This window comes from Phalacrocorax carbo, chromosome 4 (assembly GCF_963921805.1).
Source record: "Phalacrocorax carbo chromosome 4, bPhaCar2.1, whole genome shotgun sequence".
Classification (NCBI taxonomy): Eukaryota; Metazoa; Chordata; class Aves; order Suliformes; family Phalacrocoracidae; genus Phalacrocorax; species Phalacrocorax carbo.
The window spans coordinates 58,423,878-58,442,945 of NC_087516.1; the positions used below are offsets into that span (position 1 = coordinate 58,423,878).

A 19,068-nucleotide genomic window follows, 5' to 3' on the forward strand; every position below is an offset into this window, starting at 1 on the left:
TGCATGAATAAAGCTGCATAATTGATGTCTCCATGAAGACTGGTATGTGGATTTCATAACAGTATCATAGTAACAAACATTTTAATCAAATTAAAGGGAGTCTACTTTCCCTCCCAGTACTGAACGTGTGTAGTGATGACAGCGTTGCACAGACTACACATCTGAGAGCCAAAACCAAGCTCAAAACCAGGTCTTTGCCATCAAGGCAAGAGTTTCAGGAAATGGGCATTTCACTAATTTTGTCTTTCAGCTTGTTTTAGATGGACAAAAAGTTAGATACGCATTATACCTGTCACTACCCTTCAGGGTTACATGTCCCCTTTCACTAGCAGTAGTTTAAGATGTTTATCTGTTTACTAATCTTCTCTATTTCCTCTCAAGACAATATATAAGCAAGATTAATGGGTACACAGCCAGATTCAGAGGCCTATTATAATCAGCTCCTCCATTCAATGAAGATGGTCTCAGTAAAAGCTCTCTAAGCACCTAGCAAAATGGTATTTTCAATAGCTGAAGAATTTATTAAGGACTGTAAGACACCAGCCTAATGAATAATATTAATTCATGCTATTAATTACCATTTCTGTTTCTACCAAAAGGAATGCACAAAACCACAGTATTGGAATGTTCACCAGTATCGTACTACAGGAAGTGTTACATCCTGTGTTAGCTTTTAATAATCAGTGAACAGTTTAAAGTTTAGAGAGAAAATTACATGGTTAAGCTCACACAGTGAGTTAATAGCACATTTGTTCTAAAATTCGTGTTTTCCTATTTTCTAGTGACGTGGCACTATTTTCCTAGTCTAGTTTCTCACCATCTAAATAAGTTTTGAATAAAGACTATCTGATGTTTTCTATTTTAATTAAATAGCTAAATTGGAAGCAAACCAACCAACCCTAATTTGCTCAACGGTCTGTTCTACCTAAGAAGTGTAATTCAGCATTGCCTCAAATACAGCCTATGCAACAATGAATCCATGATTCCTATAGAGGAAATCACTAGGCTCCAGTTTGATTATACTTGCTTTCCTTAACTTTTAAGGAGACATAAATATATAGTGACCAGCATTTTACATGTATTCTCTTAAAGTGAGATTGTCTTTCCAAATTTTAAATAATGTGGATTTAAGAACGTGGTTATGTTTCACGTTAGGAATCCCTACTGCCCTTCTAGGTTAATATTGGCCCAAGGTTTTTCTTATCGGTATGGACAAAATATGATCCTGTCCAGTGACAGTGAGCAGTGGCTTTATGCACCATTTTTAATTAAAAGGCAAAGTCTGAAACCTGCAGGCAAAAATGTTTTCCTCCTGCTTTCACATGAACAAGTTCAACAGTTGCAAATGCAAGTTGAAGAACTGCATTAAAACTCATGGTTTTTTACTTAGATAATGAGACATATATCAACACCAGGCACCTGTTAGGTAACCATGCTACAAACAACTTCTCCCAAACAGTATCGAATAATTAAATGAACAATTACAGCAATAAACTTGCTACTTGATTGCTTGGAAAAAAACCTTCCACCTTTCTTGTGAACTTCCTCCCATTCATTTAGCTACACGGAAAATGGTGGGTGTGCAGGAATTTCTTGCACACCTTAGTTTCTGTGTTTTTGCAAATCTGTTCCTCTGTGCCTATGCACAGACTTACACCGCAGCAGTTCCTATCCCCTTTGTAACTACTAGTCAACAGCCGTGGTAGGGCTGATTCCAGATCCAGCTGTATGACTTATTATGGCCTCGGATACTTTCATAAGATAAAACAATTATAATTACCTTCCACACATTGGAAGAATAGTTTATATTATAGCACACTGTTTTTGAAAGAAATTTCAAGTGGTAGTACGTATGCATATCCCCCAAGATAAAAGCTCATAATGCAAGAATAAAATGTACCAGTATTTATGTATGCTTCTACATGTACCTCTCATCTAAATTATTTCCTGAAGTTCAGAAGATGATGCTGAACTATCTTTTCCCAGAGTTGATAGATAGAAAAGTTAAGTCCTAGTTGAAAAAAAGACTTGAATCTGTAATCCCCTAGGGAAAAAAGAAAAATACTCAAGTCCTTCAGACAGTTAACTAGCCTGAGTGGTAACTACAGTCTACTGTTCTTATTTTGGACTATGCTGTGTCTTGTATGCATTTCTCAACACACAGCTCTGTAAAAATGAATCATCAAGTCATGCATACCTTTCTCAGATGTACTGCTGCTAAAGCTAACTGGACCTGTGCCATATGGCTGCATCCTTAATAGAGCAAGTCTGAAGTCGCTTTAGCACTGCTGTTTTGTTAAAGTGAGAAATTCAAAGAGACAAAATTCTGGGCTGGCAACTCCTGGGAGGTTTTAGTTAGTATAAGGTATCATCTTTTGTTTTGTTGTACAAGTTGATGGTTGTATTGTTAAAGATGACAGGCTCGCAGTTAAAGATTAAGGTCCTTATCCTATTTCCATCTGAGAAAATTTACTGTGAATATTTCAAACTAAATAGGAGGGCCTCTACCTTCTAAGCTTAAAAAAAAAAGATGAAAAGTTTAAACCTTATGGACGTTAGAGGATTTTTTCAAGAGAAAACATTTAAGTGCAAAAAGATGAGAACTACTCAATTTTTTTGCCTTTGCATATGTATATAATCAGTCCACGCCCTCGTCTTTTGTCCCAGTTTGCTCTCTCGATCCACTTACGCAAAATTATGAAACCAACCAAAATTATGCTCTGTGTAGCACTGTGAACTTGAAAGTCCTGTAAGTTTCTTACTGGTTATTCATTATGAAATACCAGCTTCTCTGAAGTGAATGAGTCACAAAATCAACCCTTAAACAGATAAACGTGTATGCAACTAGAATGCACATACAGTTCAGCCTGATCCTTAAACAGATGCGATACTGTTATGTATAGTAACATTTAGGCACACTGTAAGTAGCCATACGACATTTTGCCATTGTGGCAGTCACTTTGTAAAGAGAAGCACATGGAACATATACTTACTCTGTCTCCTTTGGGACCTGCAGGGCCATGGGGACCAACTGGGCCATCTACACCCTACAAAATGAAACAAAGAGGGTAAGAGAGTGGTCTTACCAGTCTTCAGTTTTAATAGCTGTCTTCTAGCCAAGAGCTGACATGGAATCAGTGTTCACTGGTTGAAAATTCAGACTTAATTGTGATGGGACCTGGCCAAACAACTCCTTTTGGCTTTCAAAACTCCACCTATAAGCTCTCCTGTTATGAGGTAACCCATCTTTATTCTAGTTGGATTTTGCTTTATTCATGGAAGTCATGAGATTTACAAAGATTTTACATTTATCGAAAGAAATTTTGCCAGGGAAAATTGAAGGGTCAAACAAAGATTTTTTTTTTTTAAAAATACTGATTATTTTTTAAATTGAAATTCCCACCTGTAAGGTGGACTTACATGTTGCAGCAAACAATGGGAATCTTACAGAAGCCTTCAAGTACATAACTCCACTCCTCTTCCACTTTATCCATTTCTTTATCATTATATGATTTAACATTTATATTTAATAAGAGAATGCCTGCGGCAGAACCCCAGGGTGTCTGCATCCATTTCACTGATTCCATATTAGCACTGAACAAGTATGTTTTCCTGTGTAAACTAAATCCCTAACCTCACTCAGGAAAATAAGCAACCCAACCAAGGCAGTTGTCCAACTGAATATCAAAACCAAATGGCCTTTTTAAGATTCAGAGCTCCTTCTACAGAGAATAACATTCTCCTTCCCGCACACATTGCCCTAGGAGTTTACTTGAAGCCCCCTCTTATACAGCATGGAAAATGCCCGCGGCGTTTGGCCTGCCTTCCTCCGTGCAGCGTGTGAGCGTGGCCAGCGGAGCTGCTGGAAAGCACACGGACTCGGTAACAAAGAGTGACACAGAAAGACAAGGGACTCACCCGGGGTCCTGGCTTTCCGTCTAAGCCAGATGCTCCCTGTGTGGTTAGGTGGAAGCATGGATGATGGGTACAACATGAATGACAAGAACGTGAGATTAGTAAGTGGTGCTGATGAATAAACATAATTCAAACATACAGTAAAAGTTGTGACAGGGTTCTGGGATGGGTATCACATTACTACAGCCTGTTAGTTAAAAATTCACATTAAACATCAAGAGGCTGATACTGTTCTCCCATTAGTGTAACTTCACTGACCTACCCCTGCCTTCATGTCGCAGTATATTAGACCAGAATAATGTCAAGCTATAGGAGTGCTACAAACACCAGCTGTTATGGTGTTTTTAAGCCTTAACACGCAAATATTTACTTTGTAATTTACTTGCATGATTTCTAATTTGTAAATAATGACAATACTGAATACTATACTACACAAAGAAAGAAAAATGTATGTTCACCGTGATAGGAAGTATCTGAATACTGCATTATGCTGCCAACAAAATCTGGATCCTGACCACAACGGCCTCATTCATTTCCAAGAGCCCGGGAGACAATCACATTTCCTGTTTTCCCAATATACTCCCAGTTCAGAGCACAGTCAGGGGCTGGAAGTGGGTAGCACCCGGCACTTCGGGCTATTTGCTTCAGCATCCTTTGGGACGGGATGACCTCTGGTGGATTTTATGCGAATAACAGAGCTGCAGCGAAAGATCTGCTCGACTCTCCCAGCACTGCTGGCAGTAATGCTAGGGCTAGGGGGCCAGAACTATTTGGGACACAGGGAATAATCTGGGCCAAAAAAAACCAACACCAAAACCAAACCACCAACCCCAAAAGGAAACAAAACCCCAAATAAACCACAACAACCACCAACCCCTCCCCCCAAAAACGCCCCACCCCGCCCCACCCCCCCGCTTAATGGTGAAAATGAGGCATTTTCAGAAAGTCAAACACTTGTACTTTACTCCTTAAAATGACATTTAGAAAAAGCAGTAAGCAGGAGCAAGACAAGATCTATATAAATTTGAAAAACTAATGACACAGTTTGCTCTGGGTTAGAACAAACATTTCTGGCAGAACCAAAACCTTCTTCCTTTTAGCCACTTTCAGGGTGTTAGCTTAGACCTCCAAAGTTCCCTCTTTACACAGCTGTAATTGTCAGCTTGAAAAATGATCTTTTTTTCCCAAATAAATTAAAATTCTCAAAGAAGCTGACCTCATCTGGAGGCCCTGCACAGAATACTTGAAATTATAATTGGGGGGTTTGGGTTCCTTTGGGTCAGCTAAGTCTTTTTCCTCCACTTTACTATTAACAGTGTAAGAACATGGAGTAATCCTCACATTAAACAAAAACAAAAAGGAAAAATGAACTCTTTTTGTGAGGAAAAAATAAAATTAACTTTTCAGAGTGCTTTCCAACACACAAAGTAAGCACACAAAGTATCTTCTCTTTTGTCAATCTAAATTTTAAGAACTATAATGTTTCCACATGAAAATTTATTTTTAAGGTCCTTCATTTCTTTCTAATACAAAATTTATGTCAAACACTCAGAATGTAAATTTTCTAAAGAACAAGGCAAAAGTAACAATCCATCATCCCTAATGAATGAGGAAAAAAAATAAAACTCCCTAAACCAATTTTTAACTTTCCTCAGTTAGACTCCTCCATTTTAACTATGGAAGTGCAAATAGAGGAAGAATAACTGAAGAGATGGGGGAAAGGGGAAGGTTCTTTTTTAACACAAACACCATACAACACTTAAATAACAATATGACTAATGTAATGGGGGTGATGGCATCCTTGTGACACTGAACACTTTCAGCTGACACATAACAAAAAAACCCTGACAGCACCAGGCGTTACAGGACATTACTTTGGACGATAACACAGATTTGGGGTCAAACAAAACAGACTGACGCTCTGCTCTGATGTGGTATATTCTATGTATGCTGTTGAGTAAACCAGAGTTGTTCATCAGGAGTAGAAAGAGAAGTTTGTGATTTGCACTGAGATTGAATAGTTGGGTTTTTTTACTTACTGGAAGACCAAGGGGCCCTCTGTCACCCTTTTGACCTGGTTCACCCTTCAATCCTTTAAGACCATTTAACCCTGGTTCACCCTAAACGTAAAAGTATAAATGCCAAATTTTTGGTGCTATAACGGGTGTTTAAACTGGGATAGAAGAAGCCAGTCTCAGAAATGGCTGCAAATTCCAGTTATTTCACACAAATACAACTTTCTCAACTTACTGGCAATTTACATGCTGATACAGTAACTGGGCAAAAGCACTTGGGAGGTGTCTGCTGGAGATCTAAAATCTGTGTTAAAATTTACAAGTTACAAATTTTTTTTGAACCTTCTCCTAATAATTATCACTACAGTTAGATGGTTTGAAATAAGTGTGAGTTTCAGGGGTTTTTGGAATTTCCTCAAATCCCATAAACCACCCTATGCAGATAACTGAAACTGAAACAAAACTTTCAGAAAAATAAGCCTCAAAATTGAAGGTTTATACAGTAGGATCTTCTGAAAAGTACAATTTGTAAAGAAGCAATATTTTTTTCTTACAGCAAACTGGAATTTGCAGCAAAATCTTACACAAAGATATTTTAAACCTTTAAGCATACATAATTAAACAGTGACAAACTGAAAGAAGCAGTACAGGTTATGTAATGCCAAGCTATTTGGGAGGTCCATAGTTTCTGTGTTCATACAGAGATGTTTAAACAACTTAAGAAATGGCACTTGTCTTGTGATTGTTAAAATATGCATAGGCTTTTACATTAAACATCACTTAGAGGATAATGGTGGGCTTGGAGTTGCGAATAAGTCATTCTTGCATCGTGAAAAACTACCTCAGCTTTTGGGCTGTCCACTCAAAAAGGGTACTGACCACGCCTGCTTCTTTTGGGAAACAGAAGTATGTGGGTATTTCACCCAGGCTGCTCCCCATGGCCTTGTTCCCAGGTTTCCCTTTGATGTTATTATGTATCATATTCATACTTTTTAAAAAACAAACCCAAATAGAATCTAGTCCACTGCTTAAAGTAACTCCAGACGTCATCTGCCTGCTTTGCACCCTGCCTAAGTAGCCATTTCTTCATTCTTATTCTATTTGACACAATGTGACTTTCAGAGCAGTAGCACTGAAAACTCCGAAGTTTTGGAAACAAACCTGAGAAATCTCATGAAAGCCTGAGTCTCGGGCCAAAAGCCTGAGGTAAGGCAGAGCTTGTGCTAAGATGGAACGGACTCAACTTCCAAAAATGATTTATGACTATGGCTTCTTGCACCAAGGTAACAGAGTCTCCTCATGATTCAAACTAGTGACTTTCTGTCTCACACCTTAAAAAAAAATAAACCAAAACCCAAAAACTAAACCTAAAAACCCCTCCTCCCCTTCCTTATTTTTTGAGAAAGATGCAATTTGATTAGGGAGCCATAGCGATTAAAATTATCACGCCTGACAACACTACTGGCCCTAATGAATGCTATGCTATAGTTAACTGGTGATTACTGAATTAAAGCACAAACTAAAATGTTCCAACTCTGCCAAAACCCACTTCCTCCCTCCTGAGCTGTTTTCATGGGCTTAGAGAGACCCTACAGTGTATCTTCATGTACTATGCCGTGGAAAATTTTCAAATAGTATCGGAGACCTGCCTGATCCAGGATTCCAGGTTAGAAAACGTGAAAAAACACACATGAGCTTATGGTGGGGAATTTGCATAATGTGCAAAGGAACTGGTCAGCAAAGTACATGGCACCTAAGAAGGTGAAAAGCCCATTCATACTGGAAGACGTAGAAGATGCAAGAGAGCAAATGAAGAGTTTATCTGACTCCTTTTCCTGAGTGTGTAACAGCCTTCTATGTTCAAAAGTAATTCCAATTGCAAGTGCAATGGTAACTTATTTATAATAGGAAACTAAATAATTTAGTGCCACATCACAAATATTAATACAAAAAATGGATTCAGCCAATGCTCAGAAGAAATACTACTAGGAAACAAACACAGAAAATTTCAAAAGCTTTTAAGCTATCTGTTAATATTAAAATCTGCTTTAAGGTTTAAGAATATCAGAAACATTTATTAAATGGGACATAAGACAAAACATAGCTGCATGCGTTAAAGAACAAAGCATGACACTTTGCAGACATCAAGAACATGACTATTCAAGACAGCCATTAATTTACCTTTGGGCCAGGGAGTCCATGAGGTCCCTGAAAATAAAGATACCATTTTTTCATTACAAAAATATGCCACAAATTTTTAAGAGCTTGTTGCTTTATAGGAGTACAATTTGTTTCTCTACTTCCCATGAATTCTAAGACATGCAGGAAAAGTCCTAAATTAGGTCCCTCTCTAATGGTCACATACTCTCATAGCACTTCTATTAAGCAGGCATTAAAAATGACGAAAGGGCTTAAGCCTTTCTAGCCCCAGTCTTCCTTCCAAGCTTACCATAGGGCCTGGAGGACCATGTGGCCCTGGTGGTCCAGGTGGTCCTATCATCTACGGATAAAAAACAATGGCATTAAATCATGCAGAGCCAAGAACTCCCTCACAAATACCGAAGTCAGACTGACCCTTCTTCTGTTGGCAAGCACTTACAAACATAGCAATGCAATGGTGCACTCTGACAGCATACCTAGAAAGGGCTTTAGGAGTGGGAATTATTCTGATTTGAAAGACAGGGTACCTGAAGTGTAGATTTGCCTGTGCCATATGGCAGTGTGCCAGTCTCCTGATTATTACTTCTAGGGTCTAATAGACACTTTAAGACCTTATGGGGAAAAAATATATCTCTAAACCAAATAGTACTGAGCAGGGATGCTTGAGCTTTTAATATTTTATGGTTTGTGTTCCTTAGTTGCCTCTGTACTACATAATCTACAAAAACAGAAGGAGGTGGTGCGTGATTTTATTCCTCTCCAGTACTAATGAATGGAAAAGATACTAAATTCAAGCCAGGGATTGGCATATTTTCAAAAATGCCCTTTGTCTCGCCTTTTATTTCATTTAGCCCCCTTGTACCTACAATTCTTTAAAGTAATTAAAACAGGTAATCAGGTTGCTCAGCATTTAGTGCATGCATATTCTGTGCTGGTTTTCTGTGTTCCTAACAAATCCATGGAAGAGAATTTCAGAATGATATTTACCATTTAATATCACCTCTCTTCCTGGGTTTAATCCCAAAGGGCGGCTGTTGTAACCTGCAAGGTGGCAGCAGGGATGCTAAATCAGGCCTCCAGACTTATGCACAACCCCACCGCTACACTAGCTGTTGGTGCTGGCAATAGTGGCAACAAAATGAGCTTTGAAACCTAAGACAGATATTCTCCACCTGTGAAATCTCCTGAAAACTGAAAGCCTTGTTTCAAGTGAAAACCAGCAAAGCAAGATGAACGAGTTAGTGAATTAATTTGTAAAAAAATTAATTTTAATTTCAGAGAAAGAGACTCGGAGATACAGGGTGCCTAGTGTGTCCTGCGACGGCAGAGGGTAACCTTTTTGACACCTCAGAGCTATGGCTCCAAATACCCAGGGCATGCCACCACTGACAAGGTAATGGTAGCTGACTTTTGCTCTGAGGTTTCCTAACTTACTGTGCTCTGATAATGTTAATCATCCATATTAGACAGGTATTGTGTGGGGAGGCTGTGGTTTATTTTTGTGTGGTTTTTTTTTTTTATTTAATGCCTTTACCATGGTTTGAAAAATCAGGAGAATGTCTGGTCTTGTAAAACTAGTCTCTATTGTGGGTCACATGTCACTATGCCTGACATCGCTGAAGTTAAGTCTAGTCTGGTTCTCACTGGACTTTCTGAGATCCCCAGAATACAAGGTGTTGACAGAGATTTGGGGTTGCGTTTTTTTTTTTCCTCCCATAAGTTTTATCTATCTGTTTTCTCTTGCAAAGCATTTATCTTTTGATTCATTAACAGAGCCAGAAAGCTTTCACTTAAGTGAACAGGACTGTTGTTCATAGTGAGAGAAAAGAACAGAACAGGATTACATCTTTAGAAGTTCTTAAACAGTATTCAGCCCTGTGATCACAAGTCTATTCATTCTCAAAAGGGCAAATAATTTTTCAAATAATAAAAATATTTTGAAAGTTCAAGTGTAGGAACCATCAAGGATGTCAGGAAAGATTAGTCATGAATATGAGGTATTGTTCAGAATCAAAAGCTGGAGGACCTCTGCTGGACTAGTATGTTCACTGCAACACCACACTGAGACTTACTGAAGGACCTTGGGCACCAGGCAAACCAACATCTCCTTTTTCGCCTTTCATACCATTGGCTCCCTGCAAAATCATTACAAAACAGTGTTTACAAACAGCTTTAATCCTATTAGCAATCAATCTAGAAATTATAATATTTATTTGCAAATAATTGTACTTTTTTGAGAAGAATAATACACCACATAATGGAATTCCTTTTTTTAAATTTTGGTGTTACTTTATTAATAGCTGTTAACAAATGTAAAGGTATGCTTTTATTTCATCAGCTATTAACTGTGGCATGGTAATTATGATAAGTCCTTACATTGGCACGCCATTCGTGATGCACTGTAATATGGATACATTTTTTGAATTGTTTCTGGTTTTACTGAGAAATTTGATTTGTACATATATGTGTATATAGGAATAGGGAGAATACACCCCATAAATATTGATGCATTTTCTCTCCCTCCTCAATCTAAGTAATATGAAATTCTGGACAAGTGTTCAAAACATTGCTCCTTTCTACAAGCTCCTTCAAGCTATGCTTGCCCAAGTTGTGCTATACATTACAAGAGAGGTAAAAATCTGATCCGCGTGCCAACTAATCTCTCTCTTCCCAAAGCAATATTGTGTTTGACCATAAGTGGAATGAAAAATTCTGACAATCTTACACCTCTACCTAGGTTAGCTGCAGAACAATCTCAGGATTTTCCTCTCCAGTGCTTTCTGTCCCATTTGCAATTTATCAGCACTGTTAGAAATTCCTGATAGTGGAAGAGACAAAAAGCACAAGTATTTCAGCTAAAATTAATTCATTTTTCATACTCACTGGCAGGCCAGGCAGTCCAATTCCTCCCTTTTCTCCAGGCATTCCAGGATCACCTGTATCTCCTTTTGAGCCTTTAGGACCCTAAAATATGTACTTATTCAGCAAGTCAAGTGTAAAAAAACAAAAGACACCAACAGAATTCTAACTTTGATCCTAATAAGCAGAATAAGTCATTCTATGGATTGACCTTTGTTATTCATATGTAGAAATGCAGCCAGTATTAAGACCACAGAGTATGCAGCAACACAATAATAATGTTTACTAATTACTATAATTATATTATTATTTAGATTATTAATTCTAAGCTACAACTTGGGATCGCAGAAATAATCTCCTGAAACAACCCGTGGTTGCTCACATGATCGGCACGACATGATTTATGCATAATGTACCTGCTCCCCATCAACGCCTGGAGTTCCTGGGGATCCTGGTTCACCCTGCAAAAAATAAGATGGAATTGGATTATCCCAATTGTCCCATACATTAGAGGAAAGAGGCAGTGCTGATTATTAATGTCTGAGATTAGTAAATTGCCATAATAAACAAAAACAAAAATGGAGAATATTCCATCAAAAAGAACAGCATATATGCAATATCCTTATGCAACATGTTGAATAAATAGGCCTGCTGATTAGGCCAGTACATGAAGTTTGGGTTGTATAAAGGTCAGACAAGTACATAAGAAGAAAGAAAATAAAAAAAGAAGAAACCCCAGAAGCCTGGTGAAAATATCCCAATCCAATGGAAACTTTGTGTCAGTTACTGTAGTAAATATGGAATTATGGCTCTTGATATATGTAGGGTAGACAGAGACTTCATGTTTTCTTTCCCTGGCTAATATAAATCAGACACATTCACAGCATTGCCCTGTGCACCAGTTCCTGAATAGCATTCTCCAAGGAAGCAAGCTACATTGATGGGTAGAGACTACAATACTGGAAACAAACTCCTGTAAGGTTGAATTCTGCTTTACGTCATTAATTTTGAATGGGAATGCTCACCCATATGAAGGAACACAACCTCTTTCACGCTCCAACTCCTCTGTTTTTTACAACATGCTCCAGGCTGCAGAAATGCTGGGTAGATTCTAATGCAGAAAACAATTTCTGCACACTTAACTGTCTATTTGATTATCCATTTTCATGTAGAAGAATGAGCCTGGTTTCTCACAATTTCTCAAAACAATTAACATTTATAATGTGGTGTATTTCCATATGATACTTTGGATGAAACCTAAAATTGAGATGTCTACTATTGTTATTGAGAAAACACATATTTACTCTTGGAAGATCCAAGTCACTGATAGAAGATATGATATATCCAGTATTTAATAAATAGGAGAATTATCTCAACTAATTTAAAGCCAGTTTAAGGAGGGCCTACTAACTCCAACACTTTTTTTTTTAATTAAAGTATAGGCAAATGTATTATTTAAGTTTTCTAGAACAGTGCAGCATATGGTATTCATTGTCTCTGTGTGGGCTGCTCACTAACAGTTCTGGTACTAGGCATGCCACCAGCCAGGTGGGATTAGCAGGCTTGGGTTAACAGCCAGGCTCCTGCCCACATGTGCATGCTTTAATTTGTACCAAGACTAGAAAAGACTGCTCATTTGGGTGAGCACCACTGTAATATAAAAGCTACATTTACATGCATGAATACTGTGGGCCAGTGGTGGCTTGCACACACTGTTTTGCCCACCTCATTCCCACCCAGCCAGAAGCGATGCACGGGAGACACTGCCTGGATGAGCAGCTACTTTGCAAACACACAGATCAACCTCTGCAAAACTCCTAGGGAACAGCCTCAGTGCAGATCCATGGCGGAGGTGCTTCTGCCCTGTTTCAGTACTAATTCACTTTGCTGGTTCCCAGCTGAGAATCTCATCTGGCGACGAAACAAAACACCTATTCTGGAAAGCTACATTCAAAAGGCTAGGATGCAAAGTTTGAAGTGTGCCATATTTGGTCAAATTACAGTTAAATATGCTCTACAGGAGAGCTCCACGTACCTATGTGCATACATCAGTTAAAAAAGCAGAAAATACCTCCACCCTTAAGATACAATAAGTAAAATAAGGAAGATCACCTTCGGCCCTTGCAGGCCTTGGGGTCCTGGTGGTCCTGGTGGCCCCTAAACAGAAACAGACAAACCTCTCAGCTTTTAAACAAATTCCTGCAGGACTTGCCATGTAAACACAGGCTGAAAGTTAATATAGCTACTGTAACAAAATGGGTTAGATATATTTAACGCAAGGGGAACCAAGACCAGTTACGGACAAGTTGTTAATCTATGACAGCTCTCAACAAACAGAAGGGTACCACAAAAACCAATGTTAAAATAACAGTACAGCTCATATTTTATAATAAAGTCCTGCTGTTCCCACTGATGAAATGGCAAAGCTCCTCTTAATGGCAGGGAGACCAAAACTCACCTCAGTCATATTTGCCAGCCCTTAAAACAAGCCAAGGTCAGGAGAAATCTCCAGCTGATTGCAAAGAGCATTCTGCTAAAAGATGCTAAGTGCATTTGAGGGTACACAGTGCTTTGTGAAATTGCCATGAAATAAGTTGTAGCTATTTCTTTAATTTCTACCTCAGGCTGTAGACACAGTGTCACGTATCAAATATTGTCTGGATGGTGCACAGTGGGGATGCTTTTTTAAAAAAATAAATTAAAAATCCCCTCCGTTAATATAGAAATAGTATTTGTTCAGATGGCGAAATAGGACTAACAGCAATCTTGCAGAGAAGAACTTCAAACAAAAAGAAGAATAAAATAATTTGCTCATGCCAAGTCTGCAGCTTTAAGGGAAGGCTGAACCTGCAATACTAAAAGCACCTCCTAGCCGGTGTCAGTATTCTCAGAAATCGTGTCTGGCCTGATGTGGCTCAACCTCCCTCAGAAGTTAGCTGGAGCAAGAGCACCGGAGTGTCCAGTCATCCACACGTTCTGGGGACAGGTCCTGGGAAATTCATCTTTATTTCTGAGATCTGATAAGATGGTACTCAAACCCTGCTGCATGTTTTCACTCAAATCCCATGTAGACACACAGAGATGGGAACATACACCAGAAATTCCAAAGCAGCTATCTGCCCAGAAGGGCACCTACAGAAATCCTGAGTTCCGTATTTTCCTGGTCTCTGTCTTAAGTGAACTGAAGTTTTGCCATTAATTCAGCAGGAGCAGAACTGGTTCCATTGTTGAATGGCTTTCAACAATGGGTTCTCTGTTACAGATTCCCGTAACAGAGCAAATAAATAAATACATGTGATGATGAACTGATGAACAGAGTCAACATCCAATGAAGACATTTCCTGAACTGGCAGAATTCTGACCGTGCTGTGACACAACGGAGAAGTTCTACAACACACAGTAAGTCATGCGATAGGAATTACCGTGACAGTCAGGGTGGCAATCCTCTGTTGGCAAAATGTATTAAAAAGAGACACCATTACCAGAACTGAACAAGGATATAAGTTTTTCTGCTTGCTACAATTTAGCATCACCACAAAACCTACGCTGCATGTGGGATACACCATGCACCCAAAAAAACCCATGTTATGTTTAACTCCCAGTGTTGTACGAGCTGCTTGGCTTCTACAGAATCAGGATCTTACACAGGTGAAGACTGTAGGTTCTTGTACAATTTAAACAATCAAATAAATGATGGCTAAATAGCAAAATAACAGCAGTCTTCAAAAGGTTTTTTTAAATGTTTTAAGATAACATGACGAGTTGGTATCTTAAGAGGAATAAAAAACTTGCCCCATGTTTTGCAATCTCTGGAGCTTTTGCAACCCTGTTTAACAAATACAGTTCCTAGAGTGGAGATGTAACACTGACTTTCATATATAAACTTAAATGTGCAAAAAGTTAAGTTCTAAATCTGAAACTGTTGGCCCAGAAACACCGCCATATATACTACAATGCTGCTTTAAATGATTGGAAAGACAAAAGATATTTTCATTAATGAAGGAGATGAAATAACTTGACCCTTCACTATTTTTCACCAAAGAGGAATCTAAAAGCAACTGAAAAAGTGTTTAAAAGTAATTAAAATGTTTGCCTATATTTTTAAACAGAGTAAATACTGCTGCTTGCACATGGTCTCCTATTGCCTGTGAAGAACTTACTGGCATATATGGAACAAGAAATATTTAGCTTCTCTAATTGTTTTCCTATGTGCAAATAAAAGTTTGCAAATCTTCCGTTTTAAGCTTTAAAAGAATCTCCATTTGCTGGTACAATAATATATACTGTTGTCAAAAATTTGGAACCTTCTCAATACAAAGTACTTAGGGAAAAAAGTTCCCTAGCAGATGACTTTAATATATTGATGTTCTTTGCATTGAAACATATTTATGGAAATATATGAATAATTTTATAAATAGTGAAAAATTCAGTTTATCTAATATGAAAACCTAAAATAACCATTGTAAATTAGTGTTTCCATGTTCACACTAATGGGTTCCTTTTAAGAAGCAAATTCAGACTTTAATACCTAAATATCCCATACTTCCTACAAAGGAAGTGTTGCAGTTCCTACAAAGGTTCAACTTTTGCAGCCGCTGCCTTTTGCCTTAGGAAATTTTGCAGAATAGGCCTGAAGAGCAATTTTGATAGACAGGCACATTTTGTATCTGGTCCTCCATGTGAAATCCACATACACTCAGCAGGGGTCTTGCTCAAACTAAGATGATAATTTTAAGATCGCAGTTTTCAGTGCTGAAAGATGCTTTCAAAGTTGAAGCTTGAAATTAACATTGATGCCAGAGTTAAGATACAAAGACAGAATACACGAGATACGGCGCTAAAGCCCCCGGTAAATCTGTGTCTGGTAATATGCAACATTAATTTTGGGCTACTTTAGGCATCTAAGAGAGTGATTTAAAAGGCTGAAATTTGTGTGTTTGAGTTCCTGTAAGGGTAAACCAAAAGAGACAGGTATAATGCAGAGCCTCATAACATGCCCATGTAGACTTCCCCATAGACATCACTCACAATGAAAGAGTAGACTTATCCTTAACAACATACAGGCTTTTAGACTTTGGTAAAGGCAGTGAGATTTTTTTATTTTTCAAAAGACTCTTGAAAACCAAATGATTGGCCAGACATCTGTCCACTCCCACTGAGCAAATGCAAAACAAAAAGTTCAGCAGCTTCACTGAGAAAATGATCGGTTGTACAATGAGCTAAATTCAGTCTTCAGTTTCACATAAGCAAGCCATTCACTTTGGCGGAGTAACACTGCACAGAATTTGCATCTGAGTATACTGCAATGCAAATCACCTTGACTGCAATGACATATGTCACCTTGGTACTTTGCCTTTATGCAAACACTCATTCATTCTTTTTGTAACGCCACTTTAATCCTCCACAGTTTTCTGCACACCAGTCAAAATAAGTTTTCTGGAAATGAATAAGTGGGAAGACTGGTGCTTGGTCTATTTGACGTACTCAAGTTGCTGATTGAATACACAGCTTGCTAATGGAACCATGTTACATGGTTTCCAAATCTCAAATATTCTGTTCTTTGCATTTTATAGGAAGAGGAGGAGGAAAAGGAGGAAAAAAAGAAACATCAATATTATACTACATAAACTGAAAAGCAGAAACTTCTGTTGAACCTATGTATGTGGTTTATTACATTAATTCAGCACTAAGCACCAGAGCCAGCAATGAATCAGCTTTATTCTCATTAGATGATGTCAATAGTCTCAAGGGGAAATGAAACTAATTCACTCAGCTAAATTGTATCAAGGAAACAGTTTGTCTAACACCAAACAGCAAACGTGGTTTCAAAATGCAGAAAGAGATCCCTGATTAGTAAGCTCAGCAAATCTTTGCACACAAAATGTTTTCAAGGCCTACACAAAAAAGAAATAACAATTATGTCCCACTGCTTTTTCCCAGGCCAGACTAAGCCACTCCAGCCTTGTTATGTTTGCATACCTGCAGAGCTTCATGGATATTGCCATTATAATCAATTATCTCTGTTGCGCCTTGATCACCCTTCTGTCCAGGCGGTCCCTGTAATATATTTCCCGTAAAAATTTTGAGGCACCTGCCAAGGACTACGCTAGACACTTGACTACTGACACATGCTTTGATTTGATTGTGCAGTGTTGGAATCTTGTACTTAAAATATATTACTACAAACCACAAAAGTTAGTATTAAATGAAAGATTGTTTTTAAAGGAAATTTTTTTTAAAAAAAAAGATAAACAAGCAAGTCAGTACACAGTGACTTGTGCTGCAGTGGGAAGGCAAATATATGAAACCTCTGAGGTTAGGTATTTATGCAGTTCCCATACTCTAGTTCTATATTGTCTGTGAACTATGTCAGAACATCTGGCATGTAACATCCTGCCCATGAACTGTGAACAGGAGACTGCTTCAAATAGTAGCAAGGGCTGTTATTCATATTAAAAGCCAGTTAGCAACACACATTCCACCAGAGTTAAGTGCTCAATTTCTCTGGTTTAACTGGAGTTGCTGCTACAATTTCAATTCATGGTGTAGACTGAATATGAGAGTAGAAAACAGAGACCTGAAAAGAGAAGCAGACTTACCCGTGGACCTGCATATCCTGTGTCACCTCTGTCACCTGTATCACCCTACATAAAAACGATATTTGAATCCAGATATGCCATTTGACAATGTATCACTTAGTTCTTCCTTTTAAATACGTTTGCCTTAAATAAACCAGTTTAAAAGGCCCCTCATCGTAAACAGAATGTGGTTCTAGATTAATTAAAGAAAAAATTCCTTCAAAATCAGTGTAGTGCCAGGGTTGACAATAATGCATTTGGATCTGTGTGAATTGCTACTGAGTGCTGTATTGGGTAGGAATAAGAAATCCGAAAGAACCAATAAAAGATGGGTTAGCAATTAAGTAATTATATAACTTGCCCATTCATAATGGCACTATTATCAAAAGCTTTATAGAGAAAACTAGAGAAATTAAATCACTCTGGTCTGAAAACACTCAACAAATTCTTCAAAGGTGTGCTTCAAAGTGTATAAACTTTTCCTTCTGCGATCATGACTCCATTAAGTTTCTGAACTTCTCTTCTCTGAGTCCTTGCCTCCTCTACAAACACAACATTACAGTCAGCATTAGAGTTCCTCTGCTTCCTTTCTGCAACAGACATAAGGTCTTTACCATCCTGCACACAGCTTTTTCTTCCTGGCTATTAGTAATATGTTTCAAGCAATGGAGGGAATTTCAAACATGTACGCATTCATAACCCAACATCCAGTAACTACGATTAATTTCATTTCACAGTCACTTTCACAGCAAGCTCTTACATTTTTATATTACTCAAAATTATTTTGGGTAAGGACTGTAACTTTTGTTCCTGTTGAAATCTATAAAACTTTGGTACAAGTAAGGGAAGAATGATTAATTCACCAGTTACAATACAAAACACAGAAAACGGAAAAATTTCATGAGCCTAATGAAGAAATATGCAGAGCAGGCTGGTGGCAGGACATAATCAAAGTTGTGCCATCTGCCTTCCCTTTCAGTATTGCCTTGGCAGCAGCTAGTGAACATGTCACTGAAATTGCTAAAAAATGAAGTTCCCAACCCCTAGGTTGACTTCTGTGGGCCAGATTTTCAAGACAGGTATGCAGGTAAAATGAAAATCACATATCCTTTTTTGATAAAGAGGGAATTAAAGGGAATATCTTTATCTTTTTGGTGCATTTGGGAGGTGCCCAGGTACTGTAAGCAAATAAGAGGCTGATTTACTTTTCTGCTCTCACTTCGATGCTTTAATCCCCTCATTAGCTCCCTCACCTTCCAACGTTTCTTTCTGGTGAGAGTGAATGAGGTTAAGTGGCACGCACTTAATCATATTCCTAGAGCACTGTGAATGGGCGACTCTTTAAGGACCTTACAAGTACTGCAAACAGTATCCTACCAGCCTACATTGTCTCATCATCTTTATTCTGACAGTAGACTCAATAACCACCTGAACAAATATATTTTCTTTTTGCTTTGACTCCATAATATAGCATGAAGGAGACCAGTGAACACATTATTTGCACAGCGGATGAAGTACTAGAAAAATGTATATTTTATCTC

At 38.2% G+C, this 19,068-nt stretch overlaps 1 protein-coding gene across 4 annotated transcripts in view; it reads right to left on the reverse strand.

The window, feature by feature from the left end:
- The window catches only part of COL25A1 (collagen type XXV alpha 1 chain), a 159,620-nt gene that overhangs the window by 20,311 nt on the left and 120,241 nt on the right, over positions 1–19,068 (reverse strand). For 3 of the 4 annotated variants that reach the window (XM_064450092.1, XM_064450091.1, XM_064450090.1), the window contains 12 exons: positions 17,549–17,593; positions 16,929–17,006; positions 14,372–14,395; positions 13,062–13,106; positions 11,366–11,410; positions 10,974–11,054; positions 10,163–10,225; positions 8,380–8,430; positions 8,112–8,138; positions 5,955–6,035; positions 3,919–3,954; positions 2,994–3,047 (listed from right to left, as the gene is read on the reverse strand). In XM_064450092.1, coding sequence (XP_064306162.1) covers positions 2,994–3,047; positions 3,919–3,954; positions 5,955–6,035; positions 8,112–8,138; positions 8,380–8,430; positions 10,163–10,225; positions 10,974–11,054; positions 11,366–11,410; positions 13,062–13,106; positions 14,372–14,395; positions 16,929–17,006; positions 17,549–17,593 — 630 coding nt within the window. The remainder of the gene's footprint in view (positions 1–2,993; positions 3,048–3,918; positions 3,955–5,954; positions 6,036–8,111; positions 8,139–8,379; positions 8,431–10,162; positions 10,226–10,973; positions 11,055–11,365; positions 11,411–13,061; positions 13,107–14,371; positions 14,396–16,928; positions 17,007–17,548; positions 17,594–19,068) is intronic. The other variant, XM_064450093.1, reaches the window with a different exon arrangement.